The sequence below is a fragment of the Rhincodon typus genome, chromosome 17 (genome assembly GCF_021869965.1).
Source record: "Rhincodon typus isolate 14 chromosome 17, sRhiTyp1.1, whole genome shotgun sequence".
Taxonomy (NCBI): Eukaryota; Metazoa; Chordata; class Chondrichthyes; order Orectolobiformes; family Rhincodontidae; genus Rhincodon; species Rhincodon typus.
In genome coordinates, this window is record NC_063348.1 from 36,754,253 (window position 1) to 36,772,689 (window position 18,437).

At 41.3% G+C, this 18,437-nt stretch overlaps 1 protein-coding gene across 2 annotated transcripts in view; it reads right to left on the reverse strand.

Annotated features, from left to right (window-relative positions):
* Positions 1-12,170: 12,170 nt before the first annotated feature.
* Positions 12,171-18,437, reverse strand: part of rep15 (RAB15 effector protein) — a 15,509-nt gene continuing 9,242 nt past the window's right edge. For both annotated transcript variants that reach the window (XM_048606798.1, XM_048606797.1), the window contains one exon: positions 12,171-12,927. In XM_048606798.1, the coding sequence (XP_048462755.1) occupies positions 12,171-12,884 (714 nt within the window). In that variant the 5' untranslated portion in view covers positions 12,885-12,927. The remainder of the gene's footprint in view (positions 12,928-18,437) is intronic.

Here is an 18,437-nt window from a genome sequence, read left to right on the forward strand (position 1 = left end):
ATATATTTCTAGGGTTTGCCTTCAGGGCTACTTTTTGATTTTTCAGAGGCTTTTGGAAGCCACATCTTAGTTTACAGAGGTTACTTTTCATTGCCACTAACTGCTTTATTAGATGATGTAATTCACATGGTACAATTGCCTGCTATATTTGTGTTGATGTGTAGGGATTCACAAAGAAGCAGAATTAGAAGAATTAATCAACATCTTCAATAATTACCAACTCCACTAAACTGAAAGCCAAAACACACAAATAAAGAATGATTAGATACTACAGTATTTAAGCTGACACAAAACAATCGGCACAAGTTAGTGAAGGAATTTTTCCTAGGTAACTAACACATACTTAAACACACGAAAAGTTATCATGTTAAACACAAAGGGGATGGTTATCTCAGTTGGCTGGTTGGTCTGTGATGTACCAACAGCATGAATTCAATTCCTACACCAGCTGAGGTTATCATGAAAGAGTCTTAACCTTTCCCCTTGCCTGAAGCATGATGACCCTCAGGTTAAACTGCAGCCAATTATTTCTGGATAATGAGAGAGCAGTCTATGGTCTGGTAGGACTATGGCAACCTACCCTAAACACATCTTCCACAGACTACTGAGGTTGCATCTCGTGTATTTCCATCAAACATCCACAAAGCTGAAATACTTTAAACAGTCAGTCACTACCCTTTTTACTGCATCTCAGATCCCAATCTCACTTTTAAATTCCATGATTAACAGGTTTCATTACATTGGCATACATCACAAAATTATCCATACAGTAGCTTCTAAACAAATACAATCATAATCTAGAAATACAAAATTCATTTGCAAAAAATTCATTACTCTGCTGATTTCAAGTTTTCCCAGTTCCTAGTTAGCTCAGCATTTGTCAGCTGACAAGTCCGCTGCACACTCCCCACCAACCCCACCACCCCCGGCACTTTTCCCTGCAACCGTGGGAAGTGCTACACCTGCCCCTACACCACATCCTCACCCCCATCCCAGGCCCCAAGAAGACCTTCCACATTAAGCAGACGTTCACCTGCACATCTGCTAATGTGGTATACTGTATCTGCTGTCCCCGATGTGGCCTCCTCTACAGCGGGGAAACCAAGCGAAGGCTTGGAGACCGCTTTGTGGAACACCTATGCTCAGTTTGCGACAAACATCTGCACCTCCTAGTCGCGAACCATTTCAACTCCCCCTCCCACTCCTTGGACGACATGTCCATCCTGGGCCTCCTGCAGTGCCACAACGATGCTACCCGAAGGTTGCAGGAACAGCAACTCATATTCCGCTTGGGAACCCCGCAGCCCAATGGTATCAATGTGGACCTTACAAGCTTCAAAATCTCCCCTCCCCCAACCGCATCCCAAAAAATCTCGTCCCCGCCTCCCTAACCTGTTCTTCCTCCCACCTATCCACTCCTCCCACCTCAAGCCCCACCCCCATCTCCTACCCACCGCCTCCTTGACGCGTCCATCCTCCCTGGACTGACCTATTCCCACCCTAACTCCCCACCCACACTCACCTTTACTGGCTCCATCCCTGCCTCTTTGACCTGTCTGTCTCCTCTCCACCTATCTGCTCCTTTATCCATCTTCCATCTGCCTCCCCCTCTCTATTTATTTCAGAATCCCCTTCCCCTCCCCCATTTCTGAAGAGGGGTCTAGGCCCAAAACGTCAGCTTTCCTGCTCCTCTGATGCTGCTTGGCCTGCTGTGTTCATCCAGCTCTACACCATGTTATCTAATTTTGAAATAGTTCTCTCCTTTGCATCCTCATTTTCTTATCACCTCCCTTGCAGCTGGCTTCTCTTTCTGACCTTCCTAGTGGCCTCCCTCTCCTTCCCACCCCTGTTTATGATCTTGCTCACCTTCTTTCACCACCTTTATTCCCCCACAGTCACTTTATGGCCTTCTAACACCATCAGCCCCTAGCCCTCTTGTGACTCCCCGTCCCACTGTTAGTAACAAACACAGAAATGAATGCTCTTCTGGTGGGAGGGGCAGCTCCTCACTCTTTCCCTCCATTCAGCTTATGAAGGTTGGACAAGGGGAACAGTTCCGTGATTGGTGGATTTGAATGGATTTTTCCAGGGCAATTTAGTTTAGGATATCTGGTCAGTGCGGACGAGTTGGACCAAAGGGTCTGTTTCTGTGCTGTATAACTCTATGACTCTGTGACTTGCCTGTTGCCCAATGTATTGCGAGTGTTGAACCAGACCCCAGTGCTATTTTCTCTTTCTGTTGTATTATCACCAGGGAAAACTAATGCCAGTGAGCAACAGGCACAGGGAAGGAGCTAGAAGATAAATGCCATGTTTATTTCTTTTTCCATATCCTTTTGGGTCAGTGGGAGCAGGATGCATGGAATATCAAAACTCAGTCAAAGCACGACCAGAAAATGTAATTAAAGACGCTCTTGTCACAAGGTACAATTGCCTCAACATTAATGAAAACTAACCATGAGCTTCTGTTTGTATTTAGCACGGATCAACAATTAAAGGGCATGAATTATGAGGACGTGCTGCATCGACTAGAACATAGAAAATTAACAAATGTTCTAATTCAATTGCTTAAAATTATTAAAGGATTTTATCTGGTTGAGAAAGAAACTATTGTCTCTGGTAGGGACAGTTACAGGTGTCACACAGTGTGTAACCAACTACTAGTGGTTTATGGCTGGGGTAGAGTGCTGCTACCAATCATTTTTTCTGTTTTCGCATTTTGACTGCAACTGTTGACAGCTCTGAAAGATTTAGTTGCCACATCAGAAAGTTCTAGATATTTTCCAATCAACCTGTTCAGAGGGTGTTATTAAACACCACTGGAGCAGGTGGGACTTGAACCTGGGCCTTCTGATTCAGAGATAGGGACACCATCATTGTGCCACAAGAACTCCAATGTTCTTTTCAGACCTGTGTCTAAGAGCTTATCTAATTTGGAGCATTAGATGATAAACCACTGTACAGTCTTAATGAGAAGAGGTACTTGTTTTAGGCGCAAGATGTAGTTGATTGCATGCTAGCAATAGATAGAAGTTGCTTTGCCTTGTTAGACACAATTATATCATCTGCCAGAATTGGCTGTTGTGGTGCAGTGATAGTGTTTTTACTTTTGGGTCAGAAGATTCAGGGACCAAGTCCCACTTGCTACCGAGGTATTAAAGATACTTTTTATAAAGGAAGTCCTTCAGGTGCCAAAGATGCCATATCTGTCTCCATTTGCACCTCATGTTAGACTTTTTCAGAACCATTACCTTATACAACAAGATTCTGCATTCAAACCCCAGAACGGGAACTGACTGCAAGTAACAAGTTTGTTACTCTGGCGTAGTACTAAAGGAATGCTGCAGTGTCACAGGTACTGACTCTCAGATGAGATGTTAAACTGAGGATCTGTCTCGTATTCTCAGGTAAATGCTAGAACATCCCAAGTCAGGTGAGTTATCCCTAATGTTCCAGCCAATATCTATCCCTTAATCAACAATACAAAAAACAGATTATCTCGTCATTGATGTTTGTGGGATCCTGCTGTGCACAAATTGGCTGCCCTGCCTTCTAAATTACAACAGAGACTACGCTTTAAAAATACTTCATTTGCTGCAAAACATCTGGCAATTGTGAAAAGCGCTATACAAAAGTAAACCTATTTTTCCATTTCCTTTGAAACCCTTGGAATGTTTTATAACATTAAATGTCAACATGAATGCAAGTTATCCTTGTGTAACTATCAGTTCAGAAGCAGTTTTATTTAGTACACTATCATACAGTGACAAAGCACCCCAGAAGATGGCACTGTAGCTTATTGCCAATCCATAGTCTCCCTTAGGTTTCTCTGCAACACTTTTCCACAAGTTCTGATTGAATATTTAGCTTTGACAATCACTCCAGGATAACCTTCAAACAGAACCATTTCTGACAACTGAGTTTCACCTCTGATTTGTTTTCATTATAATTTTGTTCACCTATCACTCCTGTGGTTGCTGACCTATAGTGACTCTCAGATCAGTAAATCATCAAATTGTCATTCTTGTTTTAAAAGTCCTCCATGCTCTCATCCCTCTGTCTCTAAAAACTCCTTAAGGGCAGCCCAGGATCTCAACATTTCTCAAACATTGGCCTCTGTGCCTCCTCAATCATATTTGCTTTGCCAGAGGTGGCTGTTGAAGTCCAAAGTTCTGGATTTTTCTAAGCCACTCTCCCTCTCTCTCCTCCTGGATACGTTTACTGGTCTGTCCCTAGTTGCCCTTGAGTTGGTGGTGATGAGCTGCCTTCTCGAACTGCAGCAGTCTACATGCTGTAGGTACACCTACAATGTCCTTAGGGAGGAAATTCTGATTTTGACCCAGCAACAGCAAAGGAATGGCAATATATTTCCAACTCAGGATGGTGAGAGGTTTGGAGGGGAACAAGTTGGTGCAGGTGTTCCCTGATATCTGCTGATCTTGCAGCTGGTACTGGTCATGCGTGTGAAAGGTGAGGTGGATCTTGGGCAAAATTTCTGCAGCGCATCTTGTAGATGGTATACACTGCCGCTACTGGGCATTGGTGGTGGAGGCTTGTGGATATGATACCAAGCAGGTGGCTGCTTTGTCTTGGATGCAGTCAAGCTTCTTCAGTGTTCTTAGAGTTGCATTCGTCCAGGTAGGTGGGGAGTAATCCATCACACTCCTGACTTATGCCTTGTACATGGTGGACAGGCTTTGGAGAATCAGGAGGTGAGTTACTTGCTGCAGTATTCTTAACCTCAGACTTACTCTTGTAACCTCTGTATTTATATGATGAGTCCAGTTGAGTTTCTGATCAATCATAATCCCAAGGATGTGATAATGGGGAATTCAATGATGGTTACCCTGTTGAATTCCTGGGGACAGTAGTTAGATTGTTTCTTATTGGAGATGATCATTGCTACACTCATCCACACAAGATGACAAGCGACCAAAAGTTGGCCCAAGAACAATTTGATGAGATTTTTAACGGATATAGAGGCAGAGAGAGAGACAGAGAGTTGGAGAGGTACAGACAGATAATTCCAGATTGTACAAACTAGGGAACATTTCCAATCCTAATGAACATGAGTCAACTCTCAATGTTTTCTTTTCGCTAAACTTAAGAAATTCGGCCTGTTCAAAAATATCTAAGTACTCTGGACTTTCATCATTGCAATGACTCTGATGAGAGGAATACAATGGTAATCAAGTCCCACTCACCACAGTTCTAGCAAGAGGGCAAATGTTTTATCTAATCACCAAAATGGCCAAATTGCTTTGCTTTAATAATGCCCTCTGGAACAAAAGAGACTTTCACCCGACTTCAGTAAACTCAAGCATACCTTGTTTATTTAAAAAAAATTCTTTAAATGAATGGCTAAAGGGTTATTATTTTAAGATACCAGTCAGCATAAATTGTATCCCCTTTGTCCCACACAAACAAATTCACATGAAAACAAACCATGACAACACAACTCTGCAGAGATATCATGGGTATGGAAAAAAAACACACACGAACGGTTCAGATTCAGACGAAATAATGGGTTGCTTTCTCATAGTCCTTCCTCTTTCCTGTCAATAAGATCTGAGCGCTGACAGTCACAGAATGGTGCAGACCAAATCTCAATTCAGATGAGAAATGGTTGAAAGTCTTGATAATTGCAAGTTTATCATTTGTTTTCAAACAATTCAGTGAGTGAAAAAAAAGCTTTTTAACTGGTTTTACTTTAAGAATTTTTCTCTTACTGATTGAGAGAAAGAGGGATAGCACTGCAGGTATCTCTACAACCGTCACATCTGGGTATTTATTAAAGAAGTAGCTTTATTTCAGAGACTGTTGCTAGGCTACCTTCAGCACAGATCCAAGTCTTTTTCTGAATTTTTTGATTTGGAGTTTTGTTTAATAATTTCAACATAAACCTATCTCATATCTAAAATTTCTATAAGTTTTGCTGAACACGATTTCAACGTCAGTTTACATTGTAAACTATCGGTAATGTACGTATTCTTTGACTTTTCAACACTTCAACTTCAATAAATCATATGATAGATCCTTCTTCAACCCAGTCATATCCAAACAATTTCACATACTAGTTTCTCATAGTCCATAAATATGTGTATTTCAAATATCATCATTTCGTATGTGTTCCAGAGATGCTGAATGATTCAAATTTCCAACTTCTGTAGCATTTGGCCTTGAGCACAAGGTTCTCAATTCTTCTGTGCCTTTTTCCATCTTCTTTTTCACCATTAGTGGTGAATTGTTCCAAAATTTGAGTTGTTTTAATTATTGATTGAACACTATTTCTATGACCTTTCTTTAAAGAATAAAGGATGCACAGAGCAACAGAAGTGCCTATATTTAGTAACATTGCAAATCTTTGTATTTAAATCTGTTCCATTATCAGATAAGCCTGGATTTTTACAGCTGGCTGGTTAATTTAAGTTGCACACATATAATAAATGAAGATTTCAATATTGAAAAATAAAGACATAAAATATTTAAATTAGGTGATTTAAATGATCCATTATTTCAGTTCGTAATCAGCGCTGCTAAAATTAGTATCAAAATTGTCCTCGGCTTTACAATTTTTTTTGCAATTTCATTCTGGCAGTGTTTGGTTGGATGTACTTTGTATTTGACATCATGACAATTAAAGAAACAATGCAGAAAAATGAAAATATAATTTTTATTGTTCTCTCAGCCAGTTTTTTATCACTGCATTTGTCTATTCCTAAAACATGCACTGTCAGATGTGAGTCTAAAATGTGCGATATGGAAGTCAGTAAAGTCAGACACATTTTTGTGTACTTTTGTGCATAACTTTATGAATCAGCAAGATAGTCCTTCCCACCATATCTGCGCAGAACATGATGCCATTCTAAACTACTTCCATCTTCCATCAATACATTGTTGTATCCCTCTATTTTCTACTTGTTCAGGTGTCTGTTTAAATGCACCTTAAACATTGCCATTGTATTTGCTTCTGGCAGCGTGTTCCAGATTTAAAAAAAAAACTTCCCTTGCACATCTCCTTTAAACTTACACCTTCTCAAGTTAAACCTGTGCACTCTAGTGTTTGATGTTTCCATTCTGGGTAAAAGACTCTGACTATCCACCCTATCCATGCCTCTTATAATTTTATGCACTTCTATCAGGTCATCCTCAGTCTCTGACGGTCTAGGAAAAACAATCCAAGTTTGTCAAACCTCTTCTTAAAGCTAATATACTCTAATCCAGGCAATGTCCTGGTAAACGTCTTTTGCACCCTCTCCAAAGCCTCCACATCCATCCTATGATGTGGTAACCAGAACTATTCCAAATGTGGTCACACTAAGTTTTTATACAGTTGCAACATGACTTATATACTCAATGCCCCAAGTGATGAAGACAAACCTTCTTTACCATCTTTTCCACTTGTTTTGCCACTTGCAGGGAGCCATATGGTCTTGTATCCCAAGATCCCTCTGTATATCAATGCTCCTAAGGGTCCTCCTATTTACTGCATACTTTCCTCTTACATTTGATCTCCCAAAATGCATCACTTTATATTTTTCCAGATTAAACCCCATCTGCCATTTCTCCGCTCAACTTCCCAACTGATCTTTACCCTGCTGTGTCCTTTGACAACCTTTCTCACTGTCTAAACTCCATCAATTTTTCTGCTGTCTGCGAGTTTACTAATCACACCACCTACATCTTCAACCATATCATTTATATATATTACAAACAACAGAGGCGCTAGCACTGATCCTTGTGGAACACTAATGCTTCACAGACCTCCAGTCAGGAAATCACCCCTCCACAACCACACTCTGTCTTCTATGACCAAGTCAATTTTGTATTCAACTTACCAAATCACCACGGATCGCATGTGACTTAATCTTTGTTTTCCTTTATTCAGTCATGGGGTGAGGGACGTCGCTGGCTAGGCAGCATTTATTGTCCAGAGGTCAGTTAAGAGTCAACCACATTGCTGTGGGTCAGCAGTCACATGTAGGCCAGACCAGGTAAGGATGGCAGTTTCCTTCCCTAAAGGACATTAGTGAACCAGATGTGTTTTCCTGACAGTCGGCAATAGATTCATAGTCATCGTTAGATTCTTAATTCCAGCTATTTATTAATTTCAAATTCCACCATCTGCCATGGTGTGGTTCAAACCTGGGTCCCCAGAACGTTACCTGGGTCTCTGGATTAACAGTCCACCGATAATACCACTAGGCCATCACCTTCCCTGAGTGCAAATTGGCTTTAAGTAGACACTACACTTTACATATATTTGAAATTGTTTATAAACTGGTTTGCACATCCTGAAATTGTGAAAGGTACAAGTTCTTTCTTGTTGTAGCATACTTTGTAATATGATATGTGCACATAAATCAGACTTTAAGTTGGTTTTTAAACAAGCTGCAATACACTTTGAAGATGTGTTTTCTTTAACATCTTTGGAAAATTGCTTTTTTGTCAATTACTGTAAAGTAAGCTTCATGTCAGTTCTACAATGATTAATAGTCTGTTCTTTGGCTTCCTGGCGACTTTCTCTGTAATGTTCACAGCCTATAAAAGAATTGAAAAACTTTCCCCTAGTCTGCTCCAAAACAGGGTGGTTATTCAGGTAAAATTGAAGGTAATGGGGTACGACAGACACCCTTAATTCTTTCAAATAGAGTGACCAAAGTGCACTTTGCACCTTCACATACCCTTTCTTCATATTTGGGGAATGGTTAGCAGGCTGATTATCAATCCATTGAAGCACGGCATAAATACTTCTTCTGTAACTGACAAGTCCCGGAATGGGGATTTGGGTATTAAGCATTTCACTAAGAGTCAGTTGTGGACCTACTGAGGTCCAAGACCATTACTACAGTCCCAAATGGTGTATTTAATATCAAACTTAAACATAAATCATCCACAGAACAAATAGGTGGCATGATTTTTTTTTCCAAAAGTCACATAAATCGATTGTAGTTATAAGACAGTATGCACATGCACTGGTTAGCATGACTGTGTGCACAAGTGAGTGAGTGATTTGGGGTAATACATCTGCAGGGTATCGTGTATGTGTATAATTTTATTGCCATGGCTATAAGAGCAAGTCAGAATCTGTCTATTCAGCTGTGAGTAACTCACCTCCTGATTCCCAAAAGCCTCCAAGGCATAAAGGAGGAGTATTGGAATACTTTCCAATTGCCTGGATGAATGCAGCTCCAACAACATTCAAGAAGCTCGACACTATCTAGGCCAAAGCAGTCCTCTTGATTACCGTAGATAGTAAGAACTGCCGATGCTGGAGTCAGAGATAACACAGTGTGGAGCTGGAGGAAGACAGCAGGCCAGGCAGCTTCAGAGGAGCAGGAAAGTTGACGTTTTGGGTCGGGACCCTTCTTCAGAAATGGGTCCTGGCCCGAAACGTCAGCTTTCCTGCTCTTCTGATGCTGCCTGGCCTGCTATGTCCCTCCAGCTCCACACTGTGTTACCACTGTGGTGAAAAAAACAACCCTTTAGCTCCTATGGTTCTTCTGTCAGTTATCTTTAATTGTATCATCTGGTTACTGACTCTCTTCCCACTGGATTGAGTTTCTCCTTATTCAGTCTATCAAAACCTTTCATGATTTTTAACACCTCCACAAACCTCCCCCTTAAAGTTTTTTAATCTTGAGGAGACCAACTCTACCTTCTCCAGTCTGGTCTTGACAGGTGAGAATATATATTCTTTTGTGTTTCACTTGGAGCAGGATTAGATATGGGATTTGAGGAGGTGGCTCCAATTGATGAGATGGCTCTGAGGCAACTGGCTGAAAGGCTTTTACTTGTGCTGTAATTCCTATAAAAAGTGAAGCCAGTAGCTAGGTACTATAATACATTTCAATATATTTGATTTATTAACCCTTTAATGACTGGTTAAGCTCATACATTACACAAAGTACATCAGATTCCAGGTAAAGCATCTTTTAAGGCCACTGTATCATACCGTATAAAAACCGAAAGGTGTCAATCAGGAAGCAAAACAGAAGTTGCTGGAAAAGCTCAGCAGGTCTGGCAGCATCTGTGAGGAAAAATCAGAGTTAACGTTTCCTGTTCAGCGACCCAGAACACTGAGGAAGGGTCACCACACCCGAAACATTAACTCTGTTTTTGTTTATCATACCATAATTACTTTCAGATGTCAATTTTTCATCTTTAAACTGTAGATGGTGATATGTGCTCAGTTAAGGTGACTCATAAATATTAGGTGATCTGTTTTTCTAAATTACTTCGCAGGCAGTGAAGGCTAAATTCTGGCCCTTGATATTTATTCTGGAACTGATCATTCAGTGTCCTAAAGTTTTACTCAATAGCAGCAGTGTGTACACTCCATTCTACAAGATGTACTGCAGCAACTTGCTGAGGCTTCTTTAAAGGCAACTACCAGAGCTACAAACTCTGTTGCCAAAAACAAAAAGGGCATCAGGGACCTGGAAAGACTGTCACCAAAGTAGAGGACAAGAAAATTCAAAATGCGGAAACCAAACTGAAAGGTCAGACGGAGAATACTTTTAAAACAACATTTTGTGGACAGGTGAGTCATGTGTTATTTGGGGTGGGTTTGGCAGGGAGGAAGGCAGCAATGTGGTTTTGAGATCACAATCTGATCAAACATGATCTTAACAAATGATGCAGCAGACCCTATATCATTAATTCATAATTTATCCTTGAACCTCTGTTGTGCTTAAGTTTCTCAAAACATCTTTTTCATACTTTGAATATAAGTATGTTCAATTTTTAAATCAGCTACGCTCAGAGTGGAGTGATCTGTGGTCATAGAATGGTACAGCGGAGGAGTCCATTTGGCCCCATTGTGTCTGTGCCAGCTCTTTGAAAGTGCAATCCAATCAGTTCCACCAGTTGCTGATCTTTCCTTCATAGCCCTGCATCTTCTTTCCTTTCAAGTATTTATCCAGTTCCTTTTTGAAAGGCAGGTCTGAATCTGTTTCCACTCCCCAGGGGAATGAGGAAGTCCATACAGCTCATCTGATACTTCTGGTCTCCCTTGCCAGGCACTTGCTGTCATATGATGACCCACATATTCACAGATCCTGAAAATGAAGCACACTAACAATTAAAGTTCTCCTTAGAGCAGAGATGGCTAAGAGGAGATTTAATGGAGGTGTTTGAATTTAGAGATTCATCCTCTGTTCTGATGTTTAGATGGAGTACATAAAGAGAAACTGTTTCCATTTACACAAGGGTCAACAACCAGACACATTGATTTAAAGTGATTGGCAAAATAAGAAGGGGTGACATGAGGCACATCTTCAATATGTGTTAATTGATTAGGATTAGGAATACAGTTAATGATAGGTGGTGAATGTTGTTTGAATAAAATCTTTGAAAGAGGGTACTGGACGAATACTAAGGTGAAATACTTGCAGGGATATGGGAAAAAGTTCCCAGAAATGACATTAACTCAAGAGGGAAAAACCAGTGTAAAACCAGTATTATTTGCTCCATATCTAATATTTGTTCCAGTACTGGACATCCATTTTAAAGTACACAAGGCAAGATTTGTTTTAAAAAGGGTCAGCACAGTGGCTCAGTGGTTAGCAATGCTGCATCACAGCACTAGGGACCCAGGTTCGATTCCAGCCTCAGGCAACTGTCTGTGTGGGGTTTGCACATTCTCCCTGTGTCTGCGTGGGTTTCATCTGGGTGCTGCGGTTTCCTCCCACAGTCCAAAGATGTGCAGGCTAGGTGGATTGGCCATGCTATAGTGTTCAGGGATGTTTAAGGTAGGTGGGTTAGACAGGGGGAATGTGTCTGGGTGGAAAGCTCTTCGGAGGGCAGTGTAGACTTGTTGGGCTGAATGGCCTGCTCCACACTGTAGGAATTTTATGAGTCATTCACCATTTGGGAACTGGATTACACTTCAAATGAACTGACACAAACTCAATGTGATGAATAGCCTCCTTCTTCCTTTTCAAATTCTATGATTCTACTACTTCTAATCATAAGAATGACTGAAGAATAAAAGCTCCTCTTGTCTATCGGAATTAATCGAGGGGAATTCCATCGATAGGCATGAAGCATTTCTAAAATGGTGGATAACTATGTTGGAAAGTTCTACTTCCTCAAGTGATAATGAAAAGATTTTCTTTCTTTTGTTGGAAAGTTTTGCAAACTGTTAAAAGTGCTATCCTGGGTGTAGTTTATTGTGTAAACTTGACACAGATTGGCTTTAAGCTGTCTGGTACACCTCCTTTCTGAAGGATCAGCTCCAACATTCTTCCTGGAGTGACAAAAGTCTTAGCCTTCTCAATGCAATCCAGCAAGAAAGTGTTGTCAACCTCTTGGCCACTTCCCAAGTGTGCGTGGAAGTCATTGCTCAGGATGCCACAGATGGTCTTCGGGTCACCCTTGAGCCCAAAGAAAAGAAATAGTCCGTAACAGTCTTTCCCGATCGATGAACAGAAATCGCTGAATTTCTCAGGGTCGGTTTTGTTGATTGTCTCTTGCCTTGCCAGCTTCAAGGACTCAGTCGCCTGAAATCTCATCTTCATTGCTTGGTCTTCTTTGTTCTCCATGTGAATGGCTTGCACTGCAATCTGCACCTTGGGGTTTTTGGAAGATGCGTCCTGCACAGCCCAAACCCAATCCGTACCCAAAAGGATTGTTTGCTCGTCAGTCATCTTTGTACAACTGATTGATTCTGTCAGCTGACACTGAATGCTTCGGTTAATGTAGGTCATCAGGAAAATATCAGTCAACATCGAATTATTTACCTTCAGTTTGGACTCAGGGTCCTCGAATCCAATGTATTCTTTGGTTCTTTGTGAAGCAAAGATGACGCTCTGGTTGAATTGCTGAACAACGTGATATTTCTCTGGTATTTTCAGCAAATCCTTTAATATGTTAGTTGTCATATTTGGTTCTGACTTAGTTTCCTTCCTTCGAAATTTCAGTTTCCTGAAAAAATAAAACCAAGATAAACATATGTAATAATAAGCAAATGCTCATCATGTGCCACGTTAATGAACTAGCAAATAATCAGTGTTTTAATTTTAAGGTGATTGGATGGATTTATTTCAACAAAACAGTCCCTTAATAGCCAGCTCCTCCACTGCATTAAATATCCATCATTTCCAAGTACACCAGAGAAGGTTCACAATGTTGATCCCGGGTGTAAAGGGGTTTTCTCATGATGGGAGGTTGAGTAGGTTGGGCCTGTACTCATTGGAGTTTAGAATGTTGAGAGGTGACCTTAGCGTAATATTTAAGACTGGTAGGGGATTTGAAGGGGTGGATTTAGAGACATTGTTTCCTCTTGTGGGAGAGCCTAGGATCAGAGGGCATAAGCACAGAGTAAGGAGTCACCCATTTGAGACAGGTATGAGGAGGATTTTTTTTTCTCTCAGAGGGTGGTGAATCAGTGGAATTCTTTTCTGCAGAGGACTGTTGAAACTGTGGCATTAAGTATAGTCAAGGCTGGGATAGACAAGTTCCCAATTATAAGGGGAATCAAGAATTATCAAGGGATAAAGCAGGAAAATAGAGTTGAGAATAATCCAATCAACCATGATCTCATTGAATGGAGGAGTGAATTCAAAGGGACAAATGACCTACTTCTACTCCTACTTCTTACAGTTTTACACGGTTAGCAGAGGGTACTATCTACAGGACACATTGCAGCAGTTTGGAAAGGCTCCTTTGACAACATCTCCTGAATCCAGGAATTTTGTAGAAAGACAATAGTGCATGAGAACTCCATGAAGTTCCCTTCCAAGTCTTACGCTATCCTTTCATTTTTCAGCAGCAGAGAGAGAGGCGACAGCGAGGACCAGGGGGCTGCCGGGAATATATTTGGGCAGGAATAATTAATGACCTCATAGTTAGGGATCCTCTTGGAAGGAGTGATCACAGTATGGTTGAATTTAGAATACAGATGGAGAGTGTGAAGATAAAATCCAATACCAGGGTCCTGTGCTTGAACAAGGGGAACTACAATAGAATGAGGGAGGACTTGGCTAAAGTAGACTGAGAACAAAGATTTTATGGTGGGACAGTTGACGAGCAGTGGAGGACTTTCAAAGCAATTTTTCAAAGTTCTCAGCAAAAGTATATTCCATGAAAAGGAAGGACTATAAGAAAAGGGGTAATCTGCCATGGGTGTCTAAAGAAATAAGGGAGGCTATCAAATTGAAAGAGAAGGCATACAAAGTGGCCAAAAACAGCATTAAACTAGAAGATTGGGAAAACTTTAAAGGTCAACAGAAAGCCACAAAAAGAGCTATAAAGAAAAGTAAGATAGAACATGAGAAAAAACTGGCACAGAATATAAAGACAGATAGCAAAAGTTTCTATAAATATACAAAACGAAAAAGAGTGGCTAAAGTAAACGTTGGCCCTTTAGAGGATGAGAAGGGGAATTTAGTTATGGGATATGATGAAATGACTGAGGCATTGAACAGGTATTTTGCATCGGTCTTCACTAATAATATGCCAGTAATTGACAAAGAGATGAAGGCAAGTGAGGACCTGGAAACAATCATTATTACGGAAGAGGTAGTGTTGGGCAAGCTAATGGAGCTAAGGATTGATAAGTCTCCTGGTCCTGATGGAATGCATCCCAGGGTACTAAAAGAAATGGTGGAAGAAATAGCAGGTGCACTGGCGGTAATTTTCCAAAATTCGCTGGACCCTGGGGCAGTCCCAGCAGATCGGAAAACAGCAAATGTGACGCCACTGTTTAAAAAGGGAAGTAGACAAAAGATGGGGAATTATAGACCGGTTAGCTTAACCTCTGTAGTGGGGAAGATGCTTGAGTCTATTATCAAGGAAGAAATAGCAAGGCATCTTGATAGAAATTGTCCCGTTGGGCAGACACAGCATGGGTTCATGAAGGGCAGGTCATGCTTGACAAATCTTTTGGAATTCTATGAAGACATTACGAGCAAGGTGGACAATGGGAACCCAGTGGATGTGGTGTATCTAGATTTCCAAAAGGCCTTCGACAAGGTGCCGCACAAGAGGTTACTGCATAAGATAAGGATGCATGGCGTTAAGGGTAAAGTATTAGCATGGATAGAGGATTGGTTGACTAACAGGAAGCAAAGAGTGGGGATAAATGAGTGCTATTCTAGCTGGCAGTCAGTGACTAGTGGTGTGCCTCAGGGATCGGTGTTAGGACCGCAATTATTTACAATTTATATAGATGATTTGAAGTTGGGGACCACGTGTAGGGTGTCAAAGTTTGCAGATGACACTAAGATGAGTGGCAGAGCAAAGTGTGCAGAGGACTGTGAAACTTTGCAGAGGAACATAGATACATTGAGTGAGTGGGCAAAGGTCTGGCAGATGGAATACAATGTAAATAAATGTGAAGTCATACATTTTGGTAGGAGTAATAGTAAAAAGGATTATTACTTGAATGGTAAAAAGTTGCAGCATGCTGCTATGCAGAGGGACCTGGGTGTCCTTGTTCATGAATCACAGAAGGTATGTCTGCAGGTACAACAAGTAATTAGGAAGGCAAATGGAATTTTGTCCTTCATTGCTAAAGGGATTGAGATTAAAAGCAGAGAGGTTATGTTGCAGCTGTACAAAGTGCTGGTGAGGCCACACCTGGAGTACTGTGTGCAGTTTTGGTCTCCTTACTTGAGAAAGGATGTACTGGCACTGGAGGGGGTGCAAAGGAGGTTCACTAGGTTGATTCTGGAGTTGAGGGGGTTGTCTTATGAGGAGAGACTGAGTAGATTGGGATTATATTCATTGGAATTCAGAAGATTGAGGGGGAATCTTATAGAAACATATAAAATTATGAAGGGAATAGATAAGATAGAAGTAGAGAGGATGTTTCCACTGGCAGGTGAAGCTAGGACAAGAGGGCATAGCCTCAAGATTAGAGGGAGCAGATTTAGGACTGAATTGAGAAGGAACTTCTTCACCCAGAGGGTTGTTAATCTATGGAATTCCTTGCCCAGTGAAGTTGACGCTACTTCAGTAAGCGTTTTTAAAGATAAGGTAGATTTTTTTTGAACAATAAAGGAATTAAAGGATACGGTGAGAATGCAGGTAAGTGGATCTGAGTCCATGAAAAGATCAGCCATGATCTTATTGAATGGCGGAGCAGGCTCGAAGGGCCGGACAGCCTACTCCTGCTCCTAGTTCTTATGTTCTTATGTTCTGACTCGGAATCATATTGGCATTCTTTCACGCTGCTAGGTCAAAAACCTGTATTGCATCACTATAGCATAAAAGTAAAGTCACCATGGTCTTATCAGGCCAGAGGGCTGCTCTCATTCTAGAGAGACGAATGGTGTTAGTTTAACCTGAGGGTAGTGATGTGGATGTGCTGGTGTTGGACTGGGGTGGACAAGGTCAGAAGTCACACAACATCAGTTATTGTCCAACAGGTTTATTTGAAATCACAAGCTTTTTGAGTGCTGCTCCTTCATCAGGTGGAGTCAACCTGAGGGTCAACATGCCTCATGAGAGGCGAGTGATCAAGAAGGAGAGCCCTTCTTGTTAATCTCAGTCAGTGTGGGAATTTAAACCATGCTGTTGGCATCACTCTACATCCAGCCAGCTTAGCTAACAGACCCCCCCATGTATCACAGTAACTACAACAATTCAAGAAGACAGGTCACCACCAGCTTCTCAAAGGGTAGTTAAGAACAGGCAAAATACCAGGTTTGTTAGTCATTCCCATATGCTCAAAATTAATAAAAACATTAATAAAAACTCTCCAAAAAATAATGTATACAATTAGTCAGAGTTAGAGTTTAAAGGTCAAGGGATGCGCAAACAGATGCAAAGCGGGAGAAGTTTATACAACAGGGTGTGGAGAGGTTAATAGGCACGGCTGAGTTTGTTACATTTAATGTTGTGGGTGCAGGAAACAAAAAAAAAACTTGCATTTCCACAGCACTTTTCACAACCTCAGGACATCCTAAAGCTCTTTCAATCCAATGCAGTTCCTTTTTGAATTTTTAATGTAGGAAATGTAGAAGCAAATTTGCCCATAGCTAATTCCCACACTGCTCTGAGATAATGAATGGATATGTTATAGGAATGTTGGTCGAGGGACAAATTTTGAATCAAATCTCCTTGGAAAGCTCCCCTGTGTTTATGAAATAGGACCCTGAGATTTTATTTTACATCCACCTGAGAGCTTAAAAGTGGCCTCATTTGAATATCCTAAGGGAAAGATCACAACCTTAACTATACAACACTACCTCTGCAATGGTACTGAAGTGTCAGTTCATATACAAGTCCATTGGACCAAGAGCCAGAGATTGCTACCACTGACCCTCAGCTTTCACATAAAATGCTGAATAGCAAAATTTACTTATATTTATAGCAGCTTCCTATCTTATAAGTCAATGGTTTGTGTCATAATGGTCAACTTTATGTTAAGCACTGTCTGTTGCTATTTAGGAGCCCCACTCTGGGGTGTCAGGCTCCATCACATTTGCTGCTGACGAAGGCAGTGGGCTGAGAAAATGCATGATTTGCTGGCCTTTGATTTCTCTGGGCCTTCTTCTTGGCCCATTCAGCCTTTTGTTTCTGCCACTTACAAAGTGCTTCCAAACAATTAACCTGTAGAAGTCACAGCTATCAGGGATTTTCTCCCAAGTTGTAAGTGTTAATGACCACGATATTCATAACTTACTTGCAGATAGTAGAGGGATGAACATCTGGGAAATCATGACCCAATGTCCAATTCATCATGGAGAAGTCATTTGTGTCTATAACTGTCATCCAGCCAATGAACATGTCCAAACCAGTACAGACTTCATTTGTAATGAGTGCACACTGATGGAATTAGCATGCTTCAGGATCTCTGAGTTAGTGACCTTATTCTGTCAAGAGTTACCAAGCATATGTTTGAGACAGTGACGGCAAGAATGGTTTATCCTTTTCTCTTGCTTAATGCATGTCGTCCAGGTCTCACCATTATCATGCGCTGAGGATACAGGTTTTGTGGACTTGCAGTTTGGTGGTCTCAGTAACGTTGTTCCACACTCTCTTCCTCAGCTTGGACATAATAACTGTAGCTTTGGGGTTGCACTTAAGCATGGAGTAACCAATTGCTAGTTTCTACAGCCTAGATATACATAGCTAGCAACAACTTCCAGCATCTCGTCATTATAGTTGTAGATGGCAGCATTCAACATCCTGGACCATGGGCAGGGCTGGATGAACACAGCAGGCCAAGCAGCATCATAGGAGCAGAAAGGCTGACGTTTCGGGCCTAGACCCTTCATCAGAAAAGGGGGAGGGGAAGGGGGTTCTGAAGTAAATAGGGAGAGAGTAGGAGGCGGATAGAAGATGGATAGAGGAGAGGATAGGTGGAGAGGAAACAAACAGGTCGAAGAGGCGGGGATGGGGCCAGTAAAGGTGAGTGTAGGTGGGGAGTTAGGGAGGGGATAGGTCAGTCCAGGGAGGATGGACAGGTCAAGGGGGCGGGATGAGGT